At 42.8% G+C, this 26757-nt stretch overlaps 1 protein-coding gene across 3 annotated transcripts in view; it reads left to right on the top strand.

Moving 5' to 3' along the window:
* Nucleotides 1–26506, top strand: part of LOC115114501 (oxysterol-binding protein-related protein 1) — a 35002-nt gene extending 8496 nt beyond the window's left edge. Inside the window, exons 2-14 of one of the 3 annotated variants that reach the window (XM_065013457.1) lie at nt 275–419; nt 6279–6497; nt 13174–13249; nt 14470–14604; nt 14749–14846; nt 15045–15227; nt 15504–15611; nt 15822–15911; nt 16389–16515; nt 17287–17403; nt 18442–18565; nt 18676–18766; nt 24990–26506. In XM_065013457.1, the coding sequence (XP_064869529.1) occupies nt 6436–6497; nt 13174–13249; nt 14470–14604; nt 14749–14846; nt 15045–15227; nt 15504–15611; nt 15822–15911; nt 16389–16515; nt 17287–17403; nt 18442–18565; nt 18676–18766; nt 24990–25092 (1314 nt within the window). In that variant the 5' untranslated portion in view covers nt 275–419; nt 6279–6435 and the 3' untranslated portion in view covers nt 25093–26506. Of the gene's footprint in view, nt 1–274; nt 420–5992; nt 6498–13173; nt 13250–14469; nt 14605–14748; nt 14847–15044; nt 15228–15503; nt 15612–15821; nt 15912–16388; nt 16516–17286; nt 17404–18441; nt 18566–18675; nt 18767–18930; nt 18952–24989 lie in introns of those variants that run through there. The other 2 variants (XM_029642782.2, XM_029642783.2) reach the window with 2 other exon arrangements.
* The last annotated feature ends 251 nt before the right edge of the window (nt 26507–26757 follow it).

Here is a 26757-nt window from a genome sequence, read left to right as displayed (position 1 = left end):
CCACATTGCTCTCTGAGATGGGGGTGTTTGGTTCCGAGTGGAGGAAACTGTATCTGTAGGACAGGGTTTAGAACAATGACCTGCCTACCTGTCAGGAGCAGCTTCAACTACAAACTCTACAGAGGGAGTGATCAATACCACACAAACACATCTCACTGTTTATCAGATCTATTAAAACAAATGTCAAATTAATGTTGTGTGGGATAGTGTTTGTTATGGCATTCTATGCCAAGACTTGTCTAAAGTGTGTGTGTGTGTGTGTGTGTGTGTGAAGTTGGAACAGGAAGTAGAGAAGAACAAGCTACTGTCAGAGGCTCTCCAGACGTTAGCTACAGAGCACCAGGAAGTAGACCAGCAGTCCCTCTGTAAAGCCACACTATACACACTCACAGAGGATGACTGCTATGATGCCCTGTCAGGTCAGTCAAATCCAACGGGTCTTCATTAAACACTTGATGCATCCCAAACGACGTCCTATTCCCTATATAGTGCGCTACTTTTGACCAAAGCCTAATGGGTAGAGCACTAGAAGTACACTATATAGGGAATAGGGGCAGTATAAGTTCTCCAACATCTGATATTTTCATTCAGAGTATTCAGATTTTAATTGCAGGCTATCCTGTTTTTCTTTGACCTCTAACTGTTGTTGACTCTGATCATTTCTGAAAGACCTCTATAAACACCTCTATACAAAATGATCTATTAACGCTTCTGGAGTACACAGCCAGTTTATAGTTTCAACGTTTCTTTGCACCCTATACAGCAGGTGTAGAACAGTACAGTGAAATGCTTATTTACAAGCTCTTTCCCAACAATGCAGTTCTCAATATTCAGTATCAAGGTGAGAGGAAATAATATAAAGTATGAATATAAAGTAAGAAAACACACAAAGTACGAAAAGAAAAAGTACCAGTACCATAATTACAATATGCAGGGGGTACTGTATATGTAAATGGGTAAAAAGGATACATGTTAATGGTAATATTAATCAATATAGCAGCAGTGTAAGTGGTGAGTGGGTTTGAATAAATAATGGGTTGACTATCGTGGCTCTGCAGCAATTAACTATAAAGCTGAGTTGTCCTTCTGTCTGAATTGTTCATTGAAACTATATGGTTCCCTAACCATAGCTCGTCCCCACTCTTGTCAGAAGTGAAAAGCACTTCCCCTGTGGAGTTGTTTCTGTGTTGAAGAATAGGCTGGATCCTATATAGACGCATTGTTTATTTTTATCAGCAGCACAGACACCTTTAGGCTCCAGCAACACATATTTCTCCAGCAGACAGTAGGCTCTGGGGATGAGGGAGATTTCACTCTTTGTTTTGTCCTTTATACTGTAACTGGTTGGCAGTATTCTTTGGCAGAGAGTTAATAATTGTGTTGTATGATTGTATGCTGACTGCCATAGCAATGGGTAGCCAATCCTTCAGATGGTCCTCGTAAACACACATTTTCACCATCTTTGATTATGCAATATCATAAAACCTCAATTGTATATGGATTGCTCATGACCATAGAACTGCCTATCAGATGAGAACATCACACAAAGAGCAAGTTGAAGTTAAGAGCAACTTTAGAGTATGTGTCTCGGAACATAATTCACCTCACATCCTCAAGCGCCCACAGCTTGGTCCATTGCCCCAGAAGGTCCCCAGGGCACCTCAGCCACCCCAGCCTCCCTCCACATCTTCCTGTCTAATGACCAATCCCAGTGATGCATTACACAGTTGGTTACCCAACCTGCTACACTGGCTAATTGTCTCCATGTTGAGCTCAAATAATTGCCCTTAGAACTAGTGTCACAGAGAAGTAACAACCTCAAAATGGCCTCTGCTAATGAATCCCAAGGCTGAGTCAGCTAGCAGTTGCTTCTTCTTAAGGCTGAAATATTATCCCTTATTGAAAAGATATAGAATAATTTAACACGATTCTTATGTTCTACCTGGAACTTGTAAGTAATACATATGGCAACAAATACACATACAAGATTCATAGTAATATGTAATTTGACTTAAATGGGTGGATGACATTTAGACATAAATGAAATGTTGCACGTATTGTATAAAAAAACATACAAGAGACATGTAACCTAATCGTTCTAAGGTCTCTCATACATGGGACATACACATTTCTAGCAACTTAGATCATAGTAATAGCAAGCTGTTGCAGGAGACATTTAAGCTAAAAGCCCATTTATGCTTATTTCGAAAATGCGATTCCGAGGCTCCGGGGGGTTGCGGAGGTCAAATTGAGCTCCATACCACATCACCATGCACCTCCCAAGTGTTCTAACAATGCTGAGGGCTCAATATACTGTAGCTATGAATTGACACGATTGGTTGACAGTAGGTGGGGGCGGGAGGTCCTGTATAAACACAAACTCACTTCCTTGACAACTTACTTCACAACAGCTCTGCTCCACGAAGCGCAAGAAGTATGAATGTCCTGAGTTCTGCAGAGGCCGTACCACTGTAAATGGTGTACGGCCACTGCAGTTGTCGGATTGACCATGCAGAACCTTTAAGCCATCTAAGGTCTCACATACATGGGTCATGCACATTTCAAAGCACTTCCATACCACTGTCTGACGTCATTGATGCATGCAATGTTACTTATTGAAGAAAGAAGCAAGTAGTGCCCAGCAAGGTAACCTTTCTAAATAACTATCGCCCGTAGCACTCACATCTGTAGCCATTAAATGCTTTGAAAGGCTGGCCATGGCTCACATCAACACCATCATCCCACATACACTGGCCCCACTCCAATTCAAATACCACCCCAACAGATCCACAGATGACGCAATCTCTAATACACTGCACACTGCCCTCTCCCACCTGGACAAGAGGAACACCTATGTGAGAATGCTGTTCATTGACTACAGCTCAACATTCAACACCATAGTGCCCTCCAAGCTGATCACTAAGCTTGGGACCGAACACCTCCCTCTTCAACTGGATCCTGCACTTCCTGACAGGCCGCCCCCAGGTGGTGAGGATAGGCAACAACACATCCGACACACTGACCGTCATCACGGGGGCCCCTCAGGGTTGCGTGCTTACTTACCTCATGTACTCCCTGTTCACCCACAACTGCGTGGCCACGCACGACTCCAACACCATCATTAAGTTTGCTGTCAAGACGACGGTGTTTGGCCTGATCATGACGACGATGAGACAGCCTATAGAGAGGAGGTCAGTGGCCTGGCAGTGTGGTTCCAGGACAACAACCTCTCCCTCAATGTCAGCAAGACAAAGGAGCTGATCGTGGACTACAGGGCATGCCCCCATCCACATCGACGGGGCTGTAGTGGAGCTTCAATTTCCTCAGGGTCCACATCACTAAGGAATTATCATGGTCCACACACACCAACACAGTCGTGACAAATGCCCAACAACTCCACTTCAGGAGGCTGAAAAGATTTGGCATGGGCCTTCAGATTCTCAAAGTTCTACAGATGCACCATTGAGAGCATGTTGACTGGCTGCATCACTGCTTGGTATGTCAACTGCTTGGCATCCGATCGCAAGGCGCTACAGAGGGTAATGCATATGGCCCAGTACATCACTGGGGCCGAGCTCCCTGCCATCCAGGACCAATATACCAGGCGGTGTCAGAGGAAGGCCCTAAAAATTGTCAAAAACTCCAGCCACCAAAGTCATAGACTGTTCTCCACCGTACGGCAATCTGTACCGATGCACTACGTCTGGAACCAACAGGACTCTGAACAGCTTCTACCCCTAAGCCATAAGACTGCCAAATAGTTAGTCTGGGTAGGTATTGGTTAACTAATTAACTGCATTAATCTGCATTGACCCCTTTTTGCACTACCCTGTTTGATTCATCACATACGCTGCTGCTACTGTTTATTATCTATCCTGTTGCCTATTCACTTTATACCTAGCTATATGTACATACTGTATCTACCTCGTACCCCTGCAAATCGAATCGGTACTGGTAGGCCGTGTATGAAACCAATATATCGTTACTCATTGTGTATTTATTCCTTGTATTATTTTTCTATTATTTATTTATTTATTCTCTGCATTGTTGGGAAGGGTCCGTAAGTAAGCATCTCACTGTTAGACTAGACCGGTTGTTTATGAAGCATGTGTCATATACATTTGATTTTGATATAACCAGAGGAAATGCAATTGTTATCTCCAGTAATTACTGGCCATAATGTGAACTACCAATGGTTGAGTACTGAATTAGATATAGCACTCTGTAGTGGCCAGCTCCAGCACAGTGTACCGTGCATTCAGAAAGTGTTAAGATCCCGTCCCCTTTCTCCACATTGTGTTACGTTGCAGCCTTATTCTAAAATGTATTGAAATATGTTTTTTCCTTGTCAATCTTCACACGGTATGTAGCCCATGATGACGAAGCTAAAACTCTGGGGGGTTTTCTACAACAACAAAAAACGTATTTACATAAGTATACAGCATTGAGACTAGAAATTGAGCTCGGTTGCATCCTGTTTCCCTTGATCATCCTTGAGATGTTTCTACAACTAAATTTGGAAAGGCACACACCTGTCTACATAAGGTCCAACAGTTGACTGTGCATGTCAGAGCAAAAACCAAGCCATGAGGTTGAATGAATTGTCCATGGAGCTCTGAGACAGGATTGTGTCGAGGCACAGATCTGGGGAAGGGTACCAAAAAATGTCTGAACCATTGAAGGTGTCCAAGAACACAGTGGCAAGACAAAGCAGGAGTGGCTTCGGGACAAGTCTCTGAATGTCCTTGAGTGGCCCAGCCAGAGCCCGGACTTGAACCCGATCTAACATCTCTGGAGAGACCTGAAAATAGATGTGCAGCAACGCTCCCCATCCAACCTGACAGAATGGGAGAAACTCTCAAAATACAGGTGTGCCAAGCATGTAGCGTCATACGTGTGATGACCCTCCCACTCGGTCTGACGAATTCTTTCTCTCTGCTCTTGTTTTCCTTAATAAGATGTCGGTATTAGGGTCATCAGCAAAATGGGACACACCTGGGCTCGGGTGTGTCCCGGGGATAAATACCCCTTTCCCCCATACATCAAGGAGACTCTGTCCACACAGACACTGCTTTTTGTTATGGCATTTTGCGGCTTTGTGTTTGTTTGTTTTGGCACCTCTTAACACCCCTCATTATCACCATCTACGCACGCATCCACTCACTTACAGTTGTCGTGTCTTTGGCTATGCCGGATTAAGTGATATGACATGCTATTCTATAAAATCCTTTCTCTGTAATTAATATTACCTGATTGAGCTAATCATGTAAATGTAATTAACTAGAGAGTCGGGGCACCACAAAATAATATTTATAGAGCTGTTATCTTCTGAATAAACTCTTAAAGACCTAGTAATATTTTACATCAATAGCAGTCAATATTAATCGTCACCTTATTTCAGTCTTATCAGATAGTTGTAACGTTGCCTTTTAGAGTGATCCCTGTTACTGTAGGATTGTTGCATTATTCATCCATCCACAGTTATCTACTGGTCAGAGCTCTCTCTCTCTCTCTTCTTATAAATATACCATGCTTACTGCATCTATAATGAGATGATAAAGATCGACCAGCATGTTATGAAGCATTATGAGACCTGTATCTTGTTTGTTTACATAATAAAGATACATCAACGCATTTTGTCCATTTCTTTGATTGAACTTTAGTTTTGATTAAGCCACATGACCCACGTTTATAAATAGCATTACTCTATAATGAGAGATTTGAAGCTTTGTTGTTCCCATAACTGATCATGCCAGCTCAATTTTTGAATTTAAATGCTTATTGGCATGTCAAAAAAATGCATTTGTATTGCCACTATCATTAAGTTCTTGAATATTTAGTTAGTCATGCCAGCTCCCTAACCCCAGTATCTCAGCTCCTCCTCATTGTTTAGAGATTCTGTTTCCCCTCCCCCTTTTACTGGGTGTTAATACCTGTGTTGTCCCTAGTAGCAGTAGAGTGAGGTCTAGGTGAGAGGCGGAGCCAGAGTACTGTACTAACCACAGCAGACACAGCACCCGGAGGAAGCAGAGCATTTATGTGGCTTCTCATTGGAACACTATCCCACAGGTGTGGTTTCGCAGGCTCCAGGGAGGGAGAGGAGGAGGAAGAGAGAGTTCAGTCAGACACTACTGGGTGGAGGAGTGTGCAGGCAGGTTGCAGGTCTAAGAATAGAGTTTTTGGACTAGGTTTCAGCTAAGCTTACCATGTTTTGGACTGAGCTCAAAGGTGACATGACCCCCTCTGTCTCTCTGGCCACTGGCATCCCACTCCTGCAGATTCCGAGAACAAGCGTTCTCTCTCTCTGAACGGCTTCCTGTTTGTGGTCAGACACTCAATTGAAGAGGAGGAAGAGGAAGAGGGGAGAGAGCCCCCTCTGTTCAGCAGCAGCCTCCATTGCCGTACCACCCTCAGGGAACGGCCACCGCCAGCGGAATGTCCGGGGAGGGTAACCATGGTAACCAGAAGGCCCAGTGCAATGGAGTAAAGAAGCACAGGTAGGATCACGCTCTACTTAATGTGATGTAACGGCTTGTTTCCCACGTGGGTTCCAGCTTGGTTTTCTTGTCTCCTTTCTTCTCCAGTGTGTGTAATAGCAAGGATTGTATCCGTGTTTGGCTCAATTCCATTATTTTTAGTTGATCGTTATATTTCATTTCAAAAGTGTGTTTTTATCACGTGTGACATTTTGTAGGAAATGACTTTGTAGGAAAGACTCACCAGTCACAATGTTGTTACTGCTGATGTCAATAATGTCATTATAGTGTATAATATTTGATCACTTAGCATGAGTCTTTGATGACTGTTGTGGTGCTCAGAATAGACTGTCAGCAGCCAGCAGCTCTACAGTATAGTAAGTAATGTGATACCCCAGTCTGTCTGTCTTTCTGTTCCAGTGTTTTTTGTTTGAGCACCCAAGCCCCATAGACAGGTTTCTCTTGTTTTTCCATCCACAGTTATGTCATTCGGATTCAGCAGACTAGTGGCTTATTGGTGCTTCGTACACTGGGTCAGAGCAGAAAGCTTTTAGTATATTGGCCAACCTACTTTCTTTACGTGGATGAGGATGGTGGCATGCCCTTTTTCTTAATCCAACAATTGAACAGTGAATAATTTACTTGCAAGTACTTGCCAGCTTAGAGAAACAAAGACTGTGTGTGTGTGTGTGTGTGTGTGTGTGTACGCATGCACCTTTATGTGTATTGAAAGAGATTGATGAGAAGCTTGTTTATACATTATAAATCCTGTCAGACCCTTGTTTGTGTCTCTGGCTGTGTGTGGATACAGTACATTCGGAAAGTATTCTGACCTCTTGACTTTTTCCACATTTTGTAGCGTTACAGCCTTATTCAAAAATGAATAAATATTTTTTTCCCTCATCATCCTACTCACAATACCTCATAATGACAGAGTGAAAACTGATTTTTTGCATTTATTGCAAATGTATTAAATCATTTTAAAAACATGACTTATTTACATAGGAATTCAGACCCTTTGCTATGAGACTCAAAATTGAGCTCAGGTCTATCCTGTTTCCATTGATCATCCATGAGATGTTTCTACAACTTGTTTGGAGTTCACCTGTGGTAAATTCTATTGATTGGACATGATTTGGAAAGGCACACACCTGTCTATATAAGGTCCAACAGTTGACAGTGCATGTCAGAGCAAAAACCAAGCCATGAGGTGGAAGAAATTGTCCGCAGAGCTCAGAGACAACAGGATTGTGTCGAGGCATAGATCTGGGGAAGGGTACCAAAACATGTCTGCAGCATTGAAGGTCCCAAGAACACAGTGGCCTCCATCATTCTTAAACGGAAGAAGTTTGGAACCACCAAGACTCTTCCTAGAGCTGGCCGCCTGGCCAAAGTGAGCAATCGGGGGCCTTGGTCAGGGAGGTGACCAAGAATCTAATGGTCACACTGACAGAGCTCCAGAGTTCATCTGTGGATATGGGAGACCCTTCCAGATGGACAACCATCTCTGCAGCACTCCACCAATCAGGCCTTTATGGTAGAGTGGCCAGACAGAAGCACTCCTCAGTAAAAGGGACATCACAGCCTGCTTGGAGTTTGCCAAAAGGCACCTGAAAGACTCTCAAACCATGAGAAACAAGATTCTCTGGTCTGATAAAACCAAGATTGAACTCTTTGGTCTGAATGCCAAGCATAACGTCTGGAGTAAACCTGGCACCATGCCTATGGTTAAGCATGGTGGTGGTATCATCATGCTGTGGGGATGTTTTTAAGTGACGGGGACTGGGAGACTAGTCAGGTTTGAGGGAAAGATGAACGAAGCAAAGTACAGAGAGATCCTTGATGAAACCCTGCTCCAGAGCACTCAGGACCTCAGACTGGGGCGAAGGTTCACCTTCCAACAGGACAACGACCCTAAGCACACAGCCAAGACAACGCAGGAGTGGCTTGGGACAAATCTCTGAATGTCCTTGAGTGGCCCAGCCAGAGCACAGACTTGAACCTGATCGAACATCTCTGGAGTGACCTGAAAATAGCTGTGCAGCAACACTCCCCATCCAACCTGACAGAGCTTGAGAGGATCCTCGGAGAAGAATTGGAGAAACTCCCCCAATACTGGTGTGCCAAGCTTGTAGCATCATACCTGTGACGACCCTCCCCCTGTGATGAATTATTTTCTTGTTTCCTTAATAAGATGTCGGTGGGCGGAGCTGTTAGGGTCATCAGCAAAATTGGACACACCTGGGCTCGAGTGTGTCCTGGGGATAAATACACTTTTCCCCCATACATTAAGGTGACTTTCTCCACGCAGACACACTGTTGTTTTTTTTGTGGCATTTTCAGGCTTCTTTTTTTGTTTGTTTGTTTTTGGCACTACTCAACACCCCTCATTATCACCATCTATGCACGCATCCACTCACTTACACTACTGACGACACACACTATTGTGACTTGTATATTGGTTACTTTTTTGTTATTTCTTTATATCTGCTTTGTCACCCTCTTTGTGACGGGCTAAGAGCTGGTTCGTAACAAGTGGGGGCAGGTCTGGAATATAAGTTTGGTTCAGAGACATTTTGGCATGTAGTATTTTGTTGCATTATGATGGGTTAATGCTAATTGGGATGCGCTTTGGTTGGTATTCACTGACTAGTTTTGTTTTTTATTTAACTTTTATTTAAACAGGGAGTCACATTGAGATTAAAATCTCTTTTACCAGAGCCCTGTACACATTACAAGAAAAACAGAATGTTAAAACAACGTACACGTGTATAAAACAATAAAAAAATATATATATTAATAGACATTTAGTAAAAGCAATCACATTCAATTACATAGAGGCCCCCAATCAATCATTTAAACTACCTGAGAAACACCAGCACATCTAACTGCAGTGAACTTTGCAGATTGTTCCACAAATTAGGGGCATAAAAGCAAAAAGCAGATTTTCCCAAATCTGTGGAGACTAGAATGGGATTGGTAACTTAAATAATGATGTTACATATAGAGGGAGTTTCTGTAAGATTGCTTGATAAATAAATAAAAGAGAATGCAGCTTTCTTCTTACAGACATAGAGGTCCATCCCACATTTTATACAGACTACAATGATGATTCCTAAAATTGTCCCCGGTGATTAAATGTATTGCTGAATGGTAGACTGCGTGCAAGGATTTTAAAACAGGTTGCCGCATTCATGTCAACAATATCACCAAAATCCAATACAGGGAGAAGCTTGGTTCAAACAATCTTTCTCCTATTTTTAATACTAAGACATGATTTTATTTTGATATAAAAAAACAATCTTGGATCTTAGCTTCTTAGTCAGATTTTTTTTATATGCGTTACAAAGAATAACTTGTCATCAATCCAGACACCCAGGTACTTATACTGAGAAAGAAGCTCAATTTGGGCTCCATTTATAGCGCAAATATGCAGGTCCTCAGGGTCAACATTATGTGACCTAAAGAACAGCATGAGCTTGGTTTTACTTGTATTTAACACTAATTTAAGATCTGTAAGTGATTTATGAATTGAATCAAAGTCATGCTGAAGTTCACGAATGGCCTGCTGCACTGAGGTGGAACAGGAATACAGAACTGCATAGAGATGAATGTTACAAGTATTAACAGTGTTTCCTATGTCATTAATATGCGAAGTAAACAATAATGGACCCAAAATTGAACCCTGAAGAACTCCTTTTTGAATCCCAGCCAGAGCCCGGACATGAACCCGATCGAACATCTCTGGAGAGACCTGAAAATAGCTGTGCAGTGACGCTCCCAATCCATTCTGACAGAGCTTGAGAGGATCTGCAGAGAAGAATGGGGAAAAAAATCAGTAAATACAGGTGTGCCAAGCTTGTGCGTCATACCCATGAAGACTCGAGGCTGTAAGCTCTGCAAAAGGTGCTTCAACAAAGTACTGAGTAAAGGGTCTGAATAATTATTTAAATGGGATATTTCATTTTTATTTTTTTTTTGCTCTGTTTTTTTTTTTTTAAATAACCGTTTTTTGCGTTATCATTATTGTGTATTTTGAGTAGATGAATAAAAATGTTCTACCATACTGTAGTATGTTAAGGAGACCTAGTTTTTAATTTGATGCCTCAATTTGTAATCACTTTTGTGATCTTCTGTGGCCCACAAGCGTACGATAAATCCTTGATTATGCGAAAAGGCATATTTAGGTTTGATTTGATTCGACAGGAAATGTAAAACATAGCTATGGGAAGTGAATGACGCTTTAGACTGAGTGTACGTAGTTACAGGAGGAGGCAGTTCATTCAGCCTAATATGTTATGCTGTGTTGTGTAGCCGACAGAAGTACTGCTCCGCCATGCTCCACTGACCTTCTCATTCCGCTATTGATAAGAGAGAGGGTTAAGATTTATCCCTACGGCCCTCCTCTTTCCATCTCTCCTCAATCTCCCTCTCTCCTCCTCTCCCTCCTTCTCTCAATTGCCTGTTGCGTCTGTTTAGTTGGAGCGTCAGTATTCATTGTATGTAGCTGCTTCTCTGCTCCTCTCTGAGCAAACACACCGTCTGACTCATACATACACACACACTAGTGATGCTCGGGTTGACTCATAACCCACAGCCCGGGGCAGGTGAGTTTAGGTCATGAAATATAGTGTGGATGAAGGGCCGGTGTGTGGCGGTCGTGTTGAATAAAGAGAAAACAATACATGACAAAATCCATAAATGTATCATTCTTGTGCATCTATAGGCAACATTTTGGTTTTTCTTTCATTATTTTGAGACTGGCATACTACACACCAAGCGTTATTTGTGAACGGGTAGTGAAAGTTAACATTGATCGACTGAGGCAAAAAGGACAATGTCGGAATTTAATTCAATAAAATAAAAAGCTGTGAAATGGAGAGTTGAAAATAAAGAAAAAGGAGGGCCAGAACTCATGTTTGGGAAAGATTTGGTGAAGTGGTAAAAGAGGATGATAGCAGTGCCGGCTATGTTGTTTGTGATGATTATGAGGTGCTATAACAATTTGACAGCCACACGACGTGGTCTTCAAGTAGGCCTATGGCACGTCAAGGAAACTGTAGCATACAGTCCAGATGGGTTAAATGGAAACTGAAATCTGGACACTCACTGTAGGTCTATAACCTCTCACATAGTCTTAATATTATTTCTGCAGAATTAAGCATTTCTTGCAGTAAAATTATACATCAAATATACATTTTGACTCAGAAAAATTGGATTTCTTTCAGCATCTTGAGAGAATGCGAATGCGTAGTTAGGGACTGTCTGTAGAGGTGCTATTTTTTTTTGCATCATAAAAGCAGATGGTATTTCAGCCTCCTAAAATATGCATCCAAGTTGAACTGAAATCTTATCAGAAAAATGTTGGCTTGTTTTCACAGCGTTCTATTTTGCACAGAAAATATACATTTTGGGGGGGAGAGTAATTGCATCTTCTCCCCTGTCCCTAAATGTATTTGCTCTGCGAAAGAAGCGGACATGACAGAAATCTTTACTGATGTCAACTAGATTGAAGCATTCAATCTATAATTTATGACATTATTCTGGTGAGCAAGGGTTTATTTAGTCTTCTATGGCAACATATAATGACATAAGAGAAGCTGCATGTATCTAATTATAGACAAGTTGACTAACAAATAGACTACCAATATGTCGGAGATTATAAGCAGAAACATATCTCAATGAGGCAAAAAATAAATTCTGCACCCCAAGGCAAAAAATAGTTAGGCCGTCTCTGTAGTCTACATCACATTTTCTATATTTGCGGGTTAGGGTCGGGTGTGGGCTTCAGATTTTCACTTTATCACATCTAGTCGGGCCATTGCAGATGGGTTATTAGCAATTGCGTGCGGGTGAACAAACAGCTGACCCGTGCACCACTAATTCATACATACACACACAGGAACACACGCACACTCCCATTTAATCATGGTTATTGCACGAGGCTTGACCGCAGCAGCTACAGTTAGCTCGTTAGCTGTCGGGTGTCAGGTAACTCTGTTTCCTAATGGCAAGGCAAGACAAGGCAACTCAGTTTCCAAATAGTACGTCAAGCCCTCGCTGATATTCCAGATAAGGTTAATGTAATACAGCTGTTTGCATAACTAAATGGTGACCGATTTCATTTTAGAAACATGCCAAAATGTTAAAAGTCCTGAAGACACAATGTTAAAGACCGTAGTTGTATATACTAAACATGGTTGTCCATGAACAAAGTCGAGAACATCACATAAAACCAGGGACACAAGCTTAAATGCAAATGCACATATTTAAAAAGTGGAGTCACACCTCACCAACAACAACAAGATACTGTACCACTATCTGATAAATGTGATAGCCTGGAGTGTTGCTAAAATGTAGGAGGAAGAGCCTGTGACTTATCTATACAGTAGCTACATCTAGGCCTCGTGGAAGAATGCCACTGTAAGAGACTCTGGCTTAAACCCCTCATCAATTACTCTGTCACCATCGTCCTTGTTTGTATTCTCCTGACCCTGTCTCCTAGCCTGGTCCCAAATCTGTTTGTGCTGTTTGGTGTGACAATGACCATAGGAGTTGACTAAAGTAATTGGTAAGACAGCACAAACAGATCTGGGACCAGGCTAAGAGACAGGGTCAGGAGAATACAAACAAGGACTGTGTCTGATCCAGTGAGCGTACTACATTTAGATTTGACCGTTTCTGTTCTATTCCACAGAACGTCTTTACCAGCGCCCATGTTCTCCAGGAATGATGTCAGCATCTGGAGCATCCTGAAGAAATGCATTGGCATGGTGAGAATTCACACTCATTATTTATTTAAAGAAAAGTACAGTATGGTGTTGGCACACCCCAAAAAGCACCAGAGCTGGATACAAATGTATCAGGCTGGGCAAAGAAATAAAGGGATGTTTGTTCACTGTTTCCTGTTCCCCCAAGAAAAGTTTAAATCAAACAGTGAGCGAACATGCCTTTCTCTCTGCCAAGAATTCAAACACAAACAAACAGGAGTTCCAGGACTGAGTTTGAGAAACCCTGCTGTAAAATACTCTGGCCGTCAGTAGTGGTCTGTAGGGATCCTAATACCCTCTCTCCACTTCCTGGATGAAATTTGATTAGATCTACAATCTACACTTCCTATAAATCCACCAATTAAAAGGGTTGATTCCCACAGAATCCTGTGTTGTGTCCCAAATGGCAACACTTCCCTATGTAGTGCAATACTTTGACCTATGGGCCCTGGTAAAATGTAATGCACTTCATAGGAAATAGGGTGCCATTTGGGACACAGCTCTGGTGTAGAGGAAGATGCCACCATTGGCAATGGAGAAACTACCTTGACTATGTTTGTCCTATATATGGGGCTTAATGAGTTAGATCCATGGCACTCTATTATTTTTATCCCAGGGTTCCTGCTGAAATGTGGGCCTTTAATGACACTCCAGAGACCAGCCAGCACTGGTGTCAAACAGTGTTCCAGGCTGGGGTCTAGACTATAGCTTTTTGCTGATGTTATTTCACACCTCTCATCGAAACACCATTATGTGTGCTTTACAGGGAATTTCATTCTGTTGCCAGTGTAGCTTAGCGGTTAGAGCGTTGGGCCAGTAACTGAAGTTTGAATCCCTGAGCCAACTAGGTAAAATGTATCAATCAGCAAGGCACTTAACCCTAATTGCTCCAGAGTCGCCATCAATAATGGCACTTTCCGAGGGTGTCGCACTCCCCCCTTTTGCCTTTAGAATAGCCTCAATTTGTTGAGACATGAACTCTACTGTACAAGGTAGGTGTCAAAAGCATTCCACTGGGATGCTGGGCCATGTTGACTCCAAGGGATCATAGTTTTCACCTGGATTTACCTGGTCAGTCTATGTCATGGAAAGAGCAGGTGTTGCTAAAGTTTTGTACATTCAGTGTATATTTGTCTGTGTGGGCTGTGAATGAACTTCATTGCTTGTGTGTTTCCTTACCCCTGTCTTTGACTCTTCGGCTCCTCTCTTCTGTCCCCAAACAGGAGCTGTCTAAGATAGCAATGCCGGTGATCTTAAACGAGCCCCTTAGTTTCCTGCAGCGGCTCACAGAGTACATGGAGCACACGTACCTCATCCACCAAGCGAACACCACCACAGATTCCATGGAGAGGATGAAGGTAGCGAGCACCCATTATCATCATCCTCTTAGATAGGCACACGAGTCTTCACTCATAATTACAGCCATAGTACCTACTCTTTTTGTTGTGCTCTCTCTATAGCCACTAACATTACACATTTCTGTTCATCTGTGATGGTTTCAGTGTGTTGCAGCGTTTGCTGTGTCTGCTGTGGCTTCACAGTGGGAGAGGACGGGAAAACCCTTCAACCCACTACTGGGAGAAACCTATGAGCTCATCAGGTTTGACCTTAGGTTGACTTTTCTGTATTTGTTGTGAGTTGGTCTGGTACCACTAGTCGTACTAGTTTGTGACTCAAGACGTCTTCAAAATACCTCTCATCAAAATACATCTCAACATGTCAGATGTCTGAAGACATTTGAAGACAGAAGGTGATGGCTAAGTATGTACCATTAACCTCCTCCCTCCTGTCCCTTCAGAGAGGACCTAGGGTTCAGGTGGATGTCAGAGCAGGTTAGCCACCACCCCCCCGTCAGCGCCTTCCATGCTGAGGGCCTGCAGGAGGACTTCCTGTTCCACGGCTCCATTTACCCCAAACTCAAGTTCTGGGGCAAGAGTGTGGAGGCGGAGCCTAAAGGCATCATCAGCCTGGAGCTACCCAAGTGAGTCTGGAGCTGATTCCCTCCACAGTGTACATGTAGCGTTCCCTCGATGAGGGTTTGTCTTGGAGTGTTCTCGAATTGGCCTTTATCTCCCAGTAAAGCTAGTAACAAATCTATTCTGGGAGTTTTTTCTGAAGGCTGGATGAAATTAATAAATTGAGGCTTAAAGGACATTTGTAATCTCCCTGGAGTAGTTTGGTATGAGTTGGCATCTCTAAGTGGGACGTGGTTGGTGAGAGATTATCTGCTGCTATGACATGTTCTCCGTCTCTGCAGATACAACGAAGCGTACACCTGGACAAACCCCACCTGTTGTGTCCACAACATCATCGTGGGCCAGTTGTGGATCGAGCAGTACGGCAATGTGGAGGTGATCAACCACAAGTAAGGGAGACTACCTTGCCGTGTGTGTGCAGTAGTGTGGATCCACATTTGTTTCCAGTTGATTGAGCAGTGTAACAGAACTGGGACAGACACTTGCCATTACAAAGGAGATAGACTGAGCAGCTACATGGTAGTTGTTTGAAAGCATTGTCTCACAGTGGGAAATAGTGAACGAGAATTTGAAAACAGAGCCTTGTCTTTCTGTGACAGGACCGGAGAGAGATGCAGCCTGATATTCAAACCATGTGGCCTCTTTGGCAAAGAGCTGCACAAAGTGGAGGGCTACATTCTAGATAAAAGGTATTGTGGCTTTTCTTTTGTTACGAATTGAAGGTTTTTTGTATTGCATTGCTGGCCAGGTCTCCCTGGTAAAAATGTATCCTGACCTCAAATGGGACTCCCTGGATAAATAAAGGTTAAAGCTGCAATATGTAGCTTTTTGGGTGACCCAACCAAATACCCATAGCACTGTCAGTTATAGATATGTCATTCTCATTGAAAGCAAATCTAAGAAGCACTATATCTCTTCTATGTGCTGTATTTCTATACTTCCCATTCTTAAGGTTCATTTTTGCGTCTTTTACTTTCGGTTTTGTACACCAGCTTTAGCTGAATTTTAGCAACCAGGAAATGCGATTTCTGCATATTGCACCTTTTTTTAAATAAATGTTACAACCTGATTCTTTCCGGATTGTGTTCCTCACTGATGGGACATCTAATTACCAAAGAAAAGGCTACAACACATTTTGAGGCTCCGTGTGACGCTTGTGTGTGCAGCAAAAAGAAGCTCTGTGCCATCTACGGTAAATGGACCGAGTGCTTATACACTGTGGACGCTGACACTTTTGATGCTCATAAGAAATCTGACAAGAAGAACTCAGAGGAGAAGAAAAGCAACATGCAGGTACAGTATGATGTGCACTAATCAGAAACACACCATATCAAAAACAAGGAAGTGCCTCGAGCCCCATTGGGGTGATTATGTAACTATTATAATCTTTGAATTATTTTCCTTATCTGCTACGTGAAATAAGCTATATACTAACCCTTATGTCAGTCCAGTGCTGTTCAGTACTATTCATAGATTCAGATGATAAATGGAAATAAATATTACTCAATAAGCCACTAAGGGTGACATTTTCGTGGTCCAAACACCATGGTAGCATTCCCCTGCTCAGACATTGCATGCATCAACCAATGGTTGCGTGTCACGTCATCGACTGTGCCATCGGGCACCAGATTGCAATGTGATTATGATTTACTTAAAATACCTTTCCATAAACCTCCTTGTAATCTGGCAGTGTGATTTCATTTCAAACTTTTATTGAACAATGTGTGTTATAGGCAGGTGAATATTTGATTAGAGTTTAGTAAACTGAGCAATACATAAATAGTAAATTCTTAATAGCGCACATTGTTGAAGAAACATTTCAAATTAAATCATGCTGCTAGATTACAATGAGGTTTATGGTAAATTTGGAACTTAACACATTGCTTTCACACCATGAAAATGTTGCCTGAAATGGATCCTTTTGCTCCATGCTCATGAATGAGTGGTATTTAAGCAACCTTTAAACTAGTTTTGGAGTGAAACCCCTTGATATGACCCAATAAGTAGCTATTGTAAGACATTCCTGTTTGAAGGTTGCGTGTGTCCCCCTGTCTGTCCCTCCAGACCAGTGTAGACGAGGAGCCAGAGGAGATGCCCCTGCCTGACGGAGACACGGTCCAGGTCATCCCAGGAAGTGAGCTGATCTGGAGGATAGCCCCCCGACCAGACAACTCTGCAGAGGTGAGAGGGGAGGAGCGGCAGGGGGTGAGAGATAATGGGACAAGAGCAGTTCTGGGGGATTAGCCCCCCGACCAGACAACTCTGCAGAGATGAGAGGGGAGGAGCGGCAGGGGGTGAGAGATAATGGGACAAGAGCAGTTCTGGGGGATTAGCCCCCCGACCAGACAACTCTGCAGAGGTGAGAGGGGAGGAGCGGCAGGGGGTGAGAGATAATGGGACAAGAGCAGTTCTGGGGGATTAGCCCCCCGACCAGACAACTCTGCAGAGATGAGAGGGGAGGAGCGGCAGGGGGTGAGAGATAATGGGACAAGAGCAGTTCTGGGGGATAGCCCCCCGACCAGACAACTCTGCAGAGATGAGAGGGGAGGAGCGGCAGGGGGTGAGAGATAATGATGGGACAAGAGCAGTTCTGGGGGATAGCCCCCCGACCAGACAACTCTGCAGAGGTGAGAGGGGAGGAGCGGCAGGGGGTGAGAGATAATGGGACAAGAGCAGTTCTGGGGGATTAGCCCCCCGACCAGACAACTCTGCAGAGGTGAGAGGGGAGGAGTGGCAGGGGGTGAAAGATAATGGGACAAGAGCAGTTCTGGGGGATAGCCCCCCAGCCAGACAACTCTGCAGAGGTGAGAGGGGAGGAGCGGCAGGGGGTGAGAGATAATGGGACAAGAGCAGTTCTGGGGGATAGCCCCCCAGCCAGACAACTCTGCAGCGGTGAGAGGGGAGGAGTGGCAGGGGGTGAAAGATAATGGGACAAGAGCAGTTCTGGGGGATAGCCCCCCGACCAGACAACTCTGCAGAGATGAGAGGGGAGGAGCGGCAGGGGGTGAGAGATAATGGGACAAGAGCAGTTCTGGGGGATAGCCCCCCGACCAGACAACTGAAGGAATCACAGGCATAATAGAGTACTGTATTAGGAGGATTACTAAGAAGCAGAAATATGAGATGTACTGATGCTATTTTACCCTTCTTGAATGATTCAACTGGATGTCAGTTTGACTCAGTTATTGATTTGTTGAATCCACTCTCTTTCTCTCGTAGTTCTATGCTTTCTCCACATTTGCCATGCAGCTGAATGAGCTGGAGGAAGGCATGAAGGGTGTCCTACCCCCCACAGACTGTCGACTCAGGCCTGACATCAGACACATGGAGAAAGGAGACATAGGTATGGTGGTAAAGTTATATAGGGCATTGTGTTGTTGTGAATGATCAAAGCATTGTGTCCACATCTGGTGTTCTGTCATTTATATTTTGATATGTTAAAATATTTCTCAGACTTGGCAAGTGCAGAGAAGAAGAGGGTAGAGGAGAAACAAAGAATGTGCCGGAAAAATCGCTCCAAATCAACCGAGGAATGGAAAACAAGGTGAGTGATTGGGTCCTCTTCACCTCCTGGAACCTTTGCTTCTGCTGTGCAAAAGTCTCATTGGATGTATGTTAACACTATGCTTGGCCTGCTTTGCTAATTATCCCACATTTGTGTCATAATGTGCTGTGTGTTTTGCTCTCCCCCGTGTTGTCATTGTGAAGGAACCCAGCTCTTGGCCCCAGGTTTGGCTCTGCTTGTCTGCTGTGTCTTTTGGTTGTTGTTGTGGTTCACTGTTTGAATGCTGCACTACACTGCCTCCCTCAGGACAGCTTTAGAATGGCAGCAAATGCATTGATTGAAACACTGATCATGCATCTGCACAACCTGAATGTAGTTGACTCCTGAAAAGTACAGTGCCTTCAGAATGTATTCACACACCCCTTGACTTTTTCCACATTTTGTTGTTACAGCCTGAATTTAAAATGCATTAAATAAATGTTTGGTGTCACTGGCCTACACACAATACCCCATAAATCCAATTTGTAAGTCGCTCTGGATAAGAGCGTCTGCTAAATGACTTAAATGTAAATGTAATGTCATTGGAATTACGTTTTTAGAATGTTTTACAAATTAATTAAAAATGAAAAGCTGAAATGTCTTCAGTCAAAAAATATTCAACCCCTTTGTTATTGCAAGCCTAAATAAGTTCAGGAGTAAAGAATTGCTTAACAAGTCACATAAGTTGCATGGACTCACTTTGTGTGCAATAATAGTGTTTACATGATTTTTGAATGACTACTTCATCCCCACACATCCACACAATTATTTTTAAGGTCCCTCAGTCGAGCAGTGAATTTCAAACCCAGATTCAACCAGAAAGACCAGGGAGGTTTTCCAATGCCTTGCAAAGGGTAAAAAAAAGACATCGACTATCCCTTTGAGAATGTTGAAGTTATTAATGACACTTTAGATGGTGTATCAATAAACACAGTTACTGTCCTTCCTAACTCAGTTGCCGGAAATGAAGGAAACCACTAGGGGATTTCACCATGAGACCAATAAAATAGTTAAGAGTTTAATGGATGTGATAGGAGAAAACAGAGGATAGATCAACAACATTGTAGTTACTCCACAATACTAAGCTAAATGACAGAGTTAAAAGAAGAAAACATGTACAGAATAAAAATATTCCAAAACATGCATCCTGTTTGTATAAAGTCACTAAAGTCAAACTGCAAAAAATGTGACAAAGTAATTCACTTTATGTCCTGAATACAAAGTGTTATGTTTGGGGAAAATCCAACATACCACTGATTGCCGTCATGTTATGGGTATGCTTGTCATCGGAAAGGACTAGGGAGTTTTTTAGGATAAAAAATAATGGAATAGAGCTAAGCACGGAGAAGAATGGAATAGAGCTAAGCACGGGCAAAAACCCAGAGGAAAACCTGTTTCAGTCTGCTATCCAACAGACACTGGGAGATAAATTCACCTTTCAGCAGGACTATAACCTAAAAGACAAGGCCAAATATATACTGAGTATATAAAACATTAGGAAAACCTTCCTATTGAGTTGTATTCACCTGGATTCACCTGGTCAGTCTATGTCATGGAAAGAGCAGGTGTTCTTAATGTTCTGTATACTCAGTGTACACTGGAGTCACTTACCAAGATAACATTGAATGTTCCTGAGTGGCCTAGTTACAATTTTGAATTAAGTTGGCTTAAATCTGTTGCAAGACTGAAAGATGGCTGTCTAGCAATGTTCAACAACCAACTTGACAGAACTTGAATTTATTTTTAAAGAATAATGTGCAAATATTGTACAATCCAGGTGTGCAAAGCTCTTAGAGACTTACCCCGAAAGACTCACAGCTGTAATCCCTGCCAAAGGTGATTTATTGACTCAGGGCAGTGTTGTTGCACTTGACCGACCACTTATTGAATGTCTCGGTATTGGATACATTTGTACTTGGTCTTGACTCGGTCTCGAACAGTGAGGACTCATAATTTCTTCCCGAGACCAGCGGAGTAAAAAACTCATAATTATATCAGCTTCCATTCATATTCATTCAGCCCATTAAACCACTTCACCAGGCCAAATATATACACTCCTTTCTTGAAACATCATCTTAACAGCCTTTATACTGTATCTATTACAGACATGTTTGCGCAGTGGCGAACCTATAGGCCTTCAGTGTGTGACAGGTTCGTAATTCTGAAGGGACAGCAACCGTAATACCAGCGCACTCCTGTAGGGAAGTACATTTTTTGTAGAACACGAAGGGCCAGTGGTTTCGTGATGCCTTAGTATACATAATATCCAAACATTTTAATAATGTATGAAAACATGACCATATCTAAGTGGTGTCATTCGTCCTGGGGGTGTATGTGAACAGATTTGAATTAGATGTCATGTTGCTAAAATGCTCTCAATTCCACTTTAAATGCAACAACGTTTCACACACAAGCTATTTTGGAAGAGATGGCTAACAACAGCAAGTGTGCTGCTATAAAAATAAATAACTGTTCCACTCATCAGATGATGATCATTTGAAACTTAACTTCTTGTTGAAAGTTATTCTTGAAAAGGGAGAAGCTAACAAATTAGCAACATCCTATTTGATAACACCTGCTACAGCCACTGCAAACTAGGCAACAACAATAACTAGCTACAGTAGCTAGACCGTAGAAAAACTACTGCGCGCTATTGCACAGTGACCTATTGGCCTTCAAGAAGGCAGATGTTTCCATACATTTCTGTAAAAACAATCCCATCCATTAAGTCAAAATGTGATTCCACTATCACTCCAAAATGTTGCCCTTATACAATTGAATGGCAGATGCCTTTATCTAGCTTTTAGTGGCCTAGCCAATGGCTGATTTAGCTAGTGTCGGTTCACCTAGGGGTCATGAAAAGCGTTGTACCAAAATGTTTGATGTATTAGAAAAATTGATTATGCTTATGTTTTATTAATAGAAGGGGAGGGGTTATAAGACCCCTCCTTACATTTATAGGGTTTTAGACTACTGATTAACAATATTGTAGAAGTTTAGTAAGTCGCTCTGGATAAGAGCGTCTGCTAAATGACTTAAATGTAAATGTTAAATGTTTAGTATTGTTCTACATTTGTATTTTAGTTTTCTCTCTCTTTTTCTGCCTCATTATAAAGAGGCCCTTCTTGGAAATGTGACTTAGACAGAACTCTGCAGAGGAGTGAAGGAGATAAGACTAGGTAAACATTCCACAATAAATCAACTTTGGGGGAAGGGGACATTTACTGCTAAGTGTTTAGCTAACAATAAAGGCCCTGTTTATACAGCTTTGTAGGCATGGTTTAGGTCCCAGGAGTAGAGGATGATGACGTAGGCAGTGACATCTTCAGGGCGCGACTTAGGGATTAATAAAACCACTGGAGACCTTTAGGTGGGGGCAGGAAACATTCATGATATGTTCCTGTTTGTCAACTTCTGTCTGCAATTGTATTAATAAAGGTTTTTGAATGATTTAATTAAAGATATTGTCATAATGCTAATGTCACCAATGAGTAGCTGATTGATAAGGAAACGAGGAAACAAACCCTAACACTAGCTAGATTTACCTCCCCAAAGACAAGTGAAGAAAAATCATGATTGGATCTTTTTTCTCTTCGGTGTTAAACCTTTCCAACAAAAACCGAAGAGATTAAATCAGAACATAATTGAAAATAATATAATTATTATTTTATAAATGCTTCTCTGAAGGCGTAGAAGGCCCATTGTTCCCCACTGTGTTTGGTTAGTAATAATTTGTAGAGGCTCTATTTTCCGGCAGCATGCATTTTTTTTACTATTCTTAATGTGTTGTTCTGAAATATGAACACAGAAATACTGGACATTTTGAAATCTTATGGTGGTGATTTGACAAAATTACAATCATGGTCTGGAATTGCGCTTGCATTTTTTTGGTCTCGGTCTTGAGGTCTTGACTCTCTCTGACCCCTTCTCCCCCTCCCGGTCCTCGGTCTTGACTCGGTCTCACCCGGAAAAAAACTCTAGACCACCTTTATTCCACACACAGCGACGCATACAGAGCTCTCCCTCGCCCTCCATTTGGCGAATCTGACCATACTTCTATCCTCCTGATTCCGGCTTACAAGCAAAAACTAAAGCAGGAAGTACCAGTGACTCGCTCAATACGGAAGTGATCAGATGACGCAGATGCTATGCTACAAGACTGTTTTGCTAGCACTGACTGGAATATGTTCCGGGATTCATCCAATGGCATTGAGGAGTATACCACCTGTCACCGGCTTCATCAATAAGTGCATCGACGACGTCACCCCCACAGTGACCATACATACATATCCCAACCAGAAGCCATGGATTACAGGCAACATCCGCACTGAGCTAAGGGTTAGAACTACTGCTTTCAAGGAGTGGGACACTAACCCGGACGCTTACAAGAAATCCCGCTATGCCCTCCAATGAACCATCAAACAGGCAAAGTGTCAATACAGAACTAAGATTGAATCCTACTACACAGGCTCTGATGCTCGACGGATGTGGCAGAGCTTGAAAACTATTACGGACTACAAAGGGAAACCCAGCCGCGAGCTGCCCAGTGACGCAAGCCTACCAGACCAGCTAAATGCCTTTTACGCTCGCTTCGAGGCAAGCAACACTGAGAGCCCCAGCTGTTTCATACGACCGTGTGATCACGCTCTCCGTGGCCGATGTGAGCAAGACCTTTAAACAGGTCAACATTCACAAAGTTGCGGGGCCAGACGGATTACCAGGACGTGTACGTACTTCAAGCATGTCTTCACTGACATTTTCAACTTCTCCCTGCCCGAGTCTGTAATACCTACATGTTTCAAACAGACCACCATAGTCCCTGTGCCCAAAAAGCAAAGGTAACCTGCCTAAATAATTACCACCCCGTAGCACTCATGTCAGTAGCCATGAAGTGCTTTGAAAGGCTGGTCATGGCTCACATCAACACCATCATGCTGGAAACCCTAGACCCACTCCAATTCGCATACTGCCCCAACAAATCCATAGATGACTCAATCGCACTGCCCTTTCCAACCTGGACAAAACAAACACCTATGTGAGAATGCTGTTCATTGACTACAGCTCAGTGTTCAACACCATAATACCCACAAAGCTCATCACTAAGCTAAGGACCCTGGGACTAAACACCTGCCTCTGCAGCTGGATCCTGGAGTTCCTGACGGGCCGCCCCTAGGTAGTAAGGGTAGGCAACAACACATCTACCACACTGATCCTCAACACTAGGACCCCTCAGTTGTGCATGCCTAGTTCCCTGCTGTACTCCCTGTTCATCCATGACTGCGTGGCCAAGCACGACTCCAACACCATCATTAAGTTTTCTGACGACACAACAGTGGTAGGCCTGATCACAGACAATGATGAAACGGCATATAGGGAGGAGGTCAGACACCTGGCAGTGTGGTGCCAGGACAACAACCTCTCATTCAATATTGAGGAAGACAACAGAGCTGATCGTGGACTATAGGAAAAGGAAAGCCGAAAAGGCCCCCATTAAAATCGAAGGGGCTGAAGTGGAGTGGGTTGAGAGTTTCAAGTCCCTTGGTGTCCATATCACCAACGAACTATCATGGTCCAAACACACCAAGACAGTTGTGAAAAGGGCACGATAACACATTTTCCCCCTCAGGAGACTGATGAAAAGATGAGGCAATGGTACCCAGATCCTCAAAAAGTTCTATAGCTGCACCATCGAGAGCATCCTGACCGGTTGCATCACCACCTGGTATAACAACTGCTCGGCATCTTACCGTAAGGCGCAACAGAGGGAAGTGTGTACAGCCCACCATTGGGGCAAAGCTTCCTGACATCCAGGACCTATATACTAGGTGGTATGAGGAAGGCCCAAAACATTTTCAAAGACTACAGTCACCCCAGTCATAGACTGTTCTCTCTGTTCTCTTTAGTTTATTTAGGAAATATTTTCTTAACTCTATTTCTTGAACTGCATTGTTGGTTAAGGACTTGTAAGTAAGCGTTTCACGGTAAGGTCTATTGTATTCGGCGCATGTGACATATGATTTGATTTGGTTTAAATCCCACCATCAGGAGTTGACTACTGCATATTACGAAGTTTGTTGGTGTGGGTTTGTGTTTATCACAATCATCATGTAAAACACTCATGCCTGTGCCTGGACACTCATGCCTGTGCCTGGACACTCATGCCTGTGCCTGGACACTCTGTTGTAGTTTGTCTGAGTTGGTTCCTCTTGTTGCTCCCATATAGGTGGTTCCACCAGGGCACCAACCCCCACAACAAAGCTCAGGACTGGCTCTACTCCAACAGCTACTGGGACCGGAACTACTCCCTGCTGCCTGATATATACTGACCTACAGGACACACACCACACACACATCTCTATCTGTACACACCTCGTCTTAACTCTCTCTGCAATTTTTTATATTCTGACACTGGAGCTTTGGCATTTTTCTCAGGGGGTTCATTGAAGGGGGAGAAAGTTAATCCTAGTCAGGTCATGCGGTCAGGAAAAATGTGTTATGATAGAGATGATGTCAACATAGGCAAGGTCAAGGGAGAGTTCTGGCTTTAATAATTTCAAAGCCTGCTCTGAACCTGCTATGGTCCTTTGCATGTGTAAGGATGATGCTGGGAATTGAATGACCGTAAAGGCAACAACCATTCAGTAGTCCCTAAACATATCTCCTATGTCTCACTCAAAGCACAATTGTGAAGCCCTCATGAGTCAATAAGCGATGGTCATCGACCAGTGTGTATAGAATTATTATAAAACTATAGGGTGTAACCTGCCAGTCATTTTAACAATGGGAGTGTTTTGAATGGAGTGGATTGAATGTGACACACCTCTTGATGTGTCTCTAGTATCTCTCACCAAAACGCTTGTGAGAATTATGTCCATTTGAATGTGATGTGCTCAGTTCTGTTACTTACACATGTGTGTAGCTACAGTATCAATTTAAGGAAAATAGAGCTTTCAAATAGTGTGTGAAATAGACTTGTTCCTGCAGTCCTTGCTATATGCTAACAAACTAAACTGTCATTATAACATGCTGTATCACAGCTGCTCGGACCTCAGCAACTATGGCTGAGGACATAAATGTCTGTACATATTATTTGATAGAGATCTTCTATTCTTCTGAGCTGTAATACAATGTAGTACTTGAGGAATTTAGGATACTATGAATAGAGGGGAATATCTGTACTATACTTAGAATTATGGCTCTTGCTTCCATAACACTTGAGAACTTAGTTTGACCACTTGGCTCTATATGAATATATTTGTATGTGTGCAAAAGTTTCCTCTAAAGTAAAAATGTAAATCTGAGAGGTACTGTAACTGTTTTAACTACCCCTAACACACTGAATGCAAATACAGTACAAGCACAACGTTGACTATGCAAGCATTAGCTGCACTACACCCACAGACACACAGTAAGCCTATGTCCCAAATGGAAAACTATTTCCTACATAGCGCACTACTTTTGACCTGAGCCCTATTGGGGAAAAGGGCGCAATTTGGGATACACACAGCCACTGTTCAACTCACTCATCCACTGCATAACATTCCTCTCCTTGGTTGTGAATAGCTGCTGTTGTAACCTCAGTAAAGCGGTAGTTTAGGTTTGATTATCAGTACAGTAGACTGGACCTAGCACACCCTGTGAATGCAGTTTTAGCTAGAGGCTACGCTCACTTTGTGTTTAGCACATTACAGAATCAAGGTTGTTTATATTGTTGCTAAATAAAAGCTTCATGTTACCTTTGTTTGTGTCCTGTTTCTCTTATTTCCACCACCCTATCTGTATTTCCCTGAAGCATTACGTAAATTGTGGATCGAATTCCCCGCATAATACTAACATTCCTCCAGGCACTGGTTGAATCAACGTTGTTTCCACGTCAGTTCATTGACCAACATGGAATAGATGTTGAATTGATATCTGTGCCCAGGGGGATGGTTGAAGTTAGGCCTTGTTGAGCTTGTGAATTTCCTTACTTTTTCAGCTTAGCAACTAGC

Source organism: Oncorhynchus nerka, linkage group LG9b, assembly GCF_034236695.1.
Source record: "Oncorhynchus nerka isolate Pitt River linkage group LG9b, Oner_Uvic_2.0, whole genome shotgun sequence".
NCBI lineage: Eukaryota > Metazoa > Chordata > Actinopteri > Salmoniformes > Salmonidae > Oncorhynchus > Oncorhynchus nerka.
The sequence above is the reverse complement of the archived record's forward strand: the minus strand, read 5'-3'. Positions and strand labels throughout refer to the sequence as shown.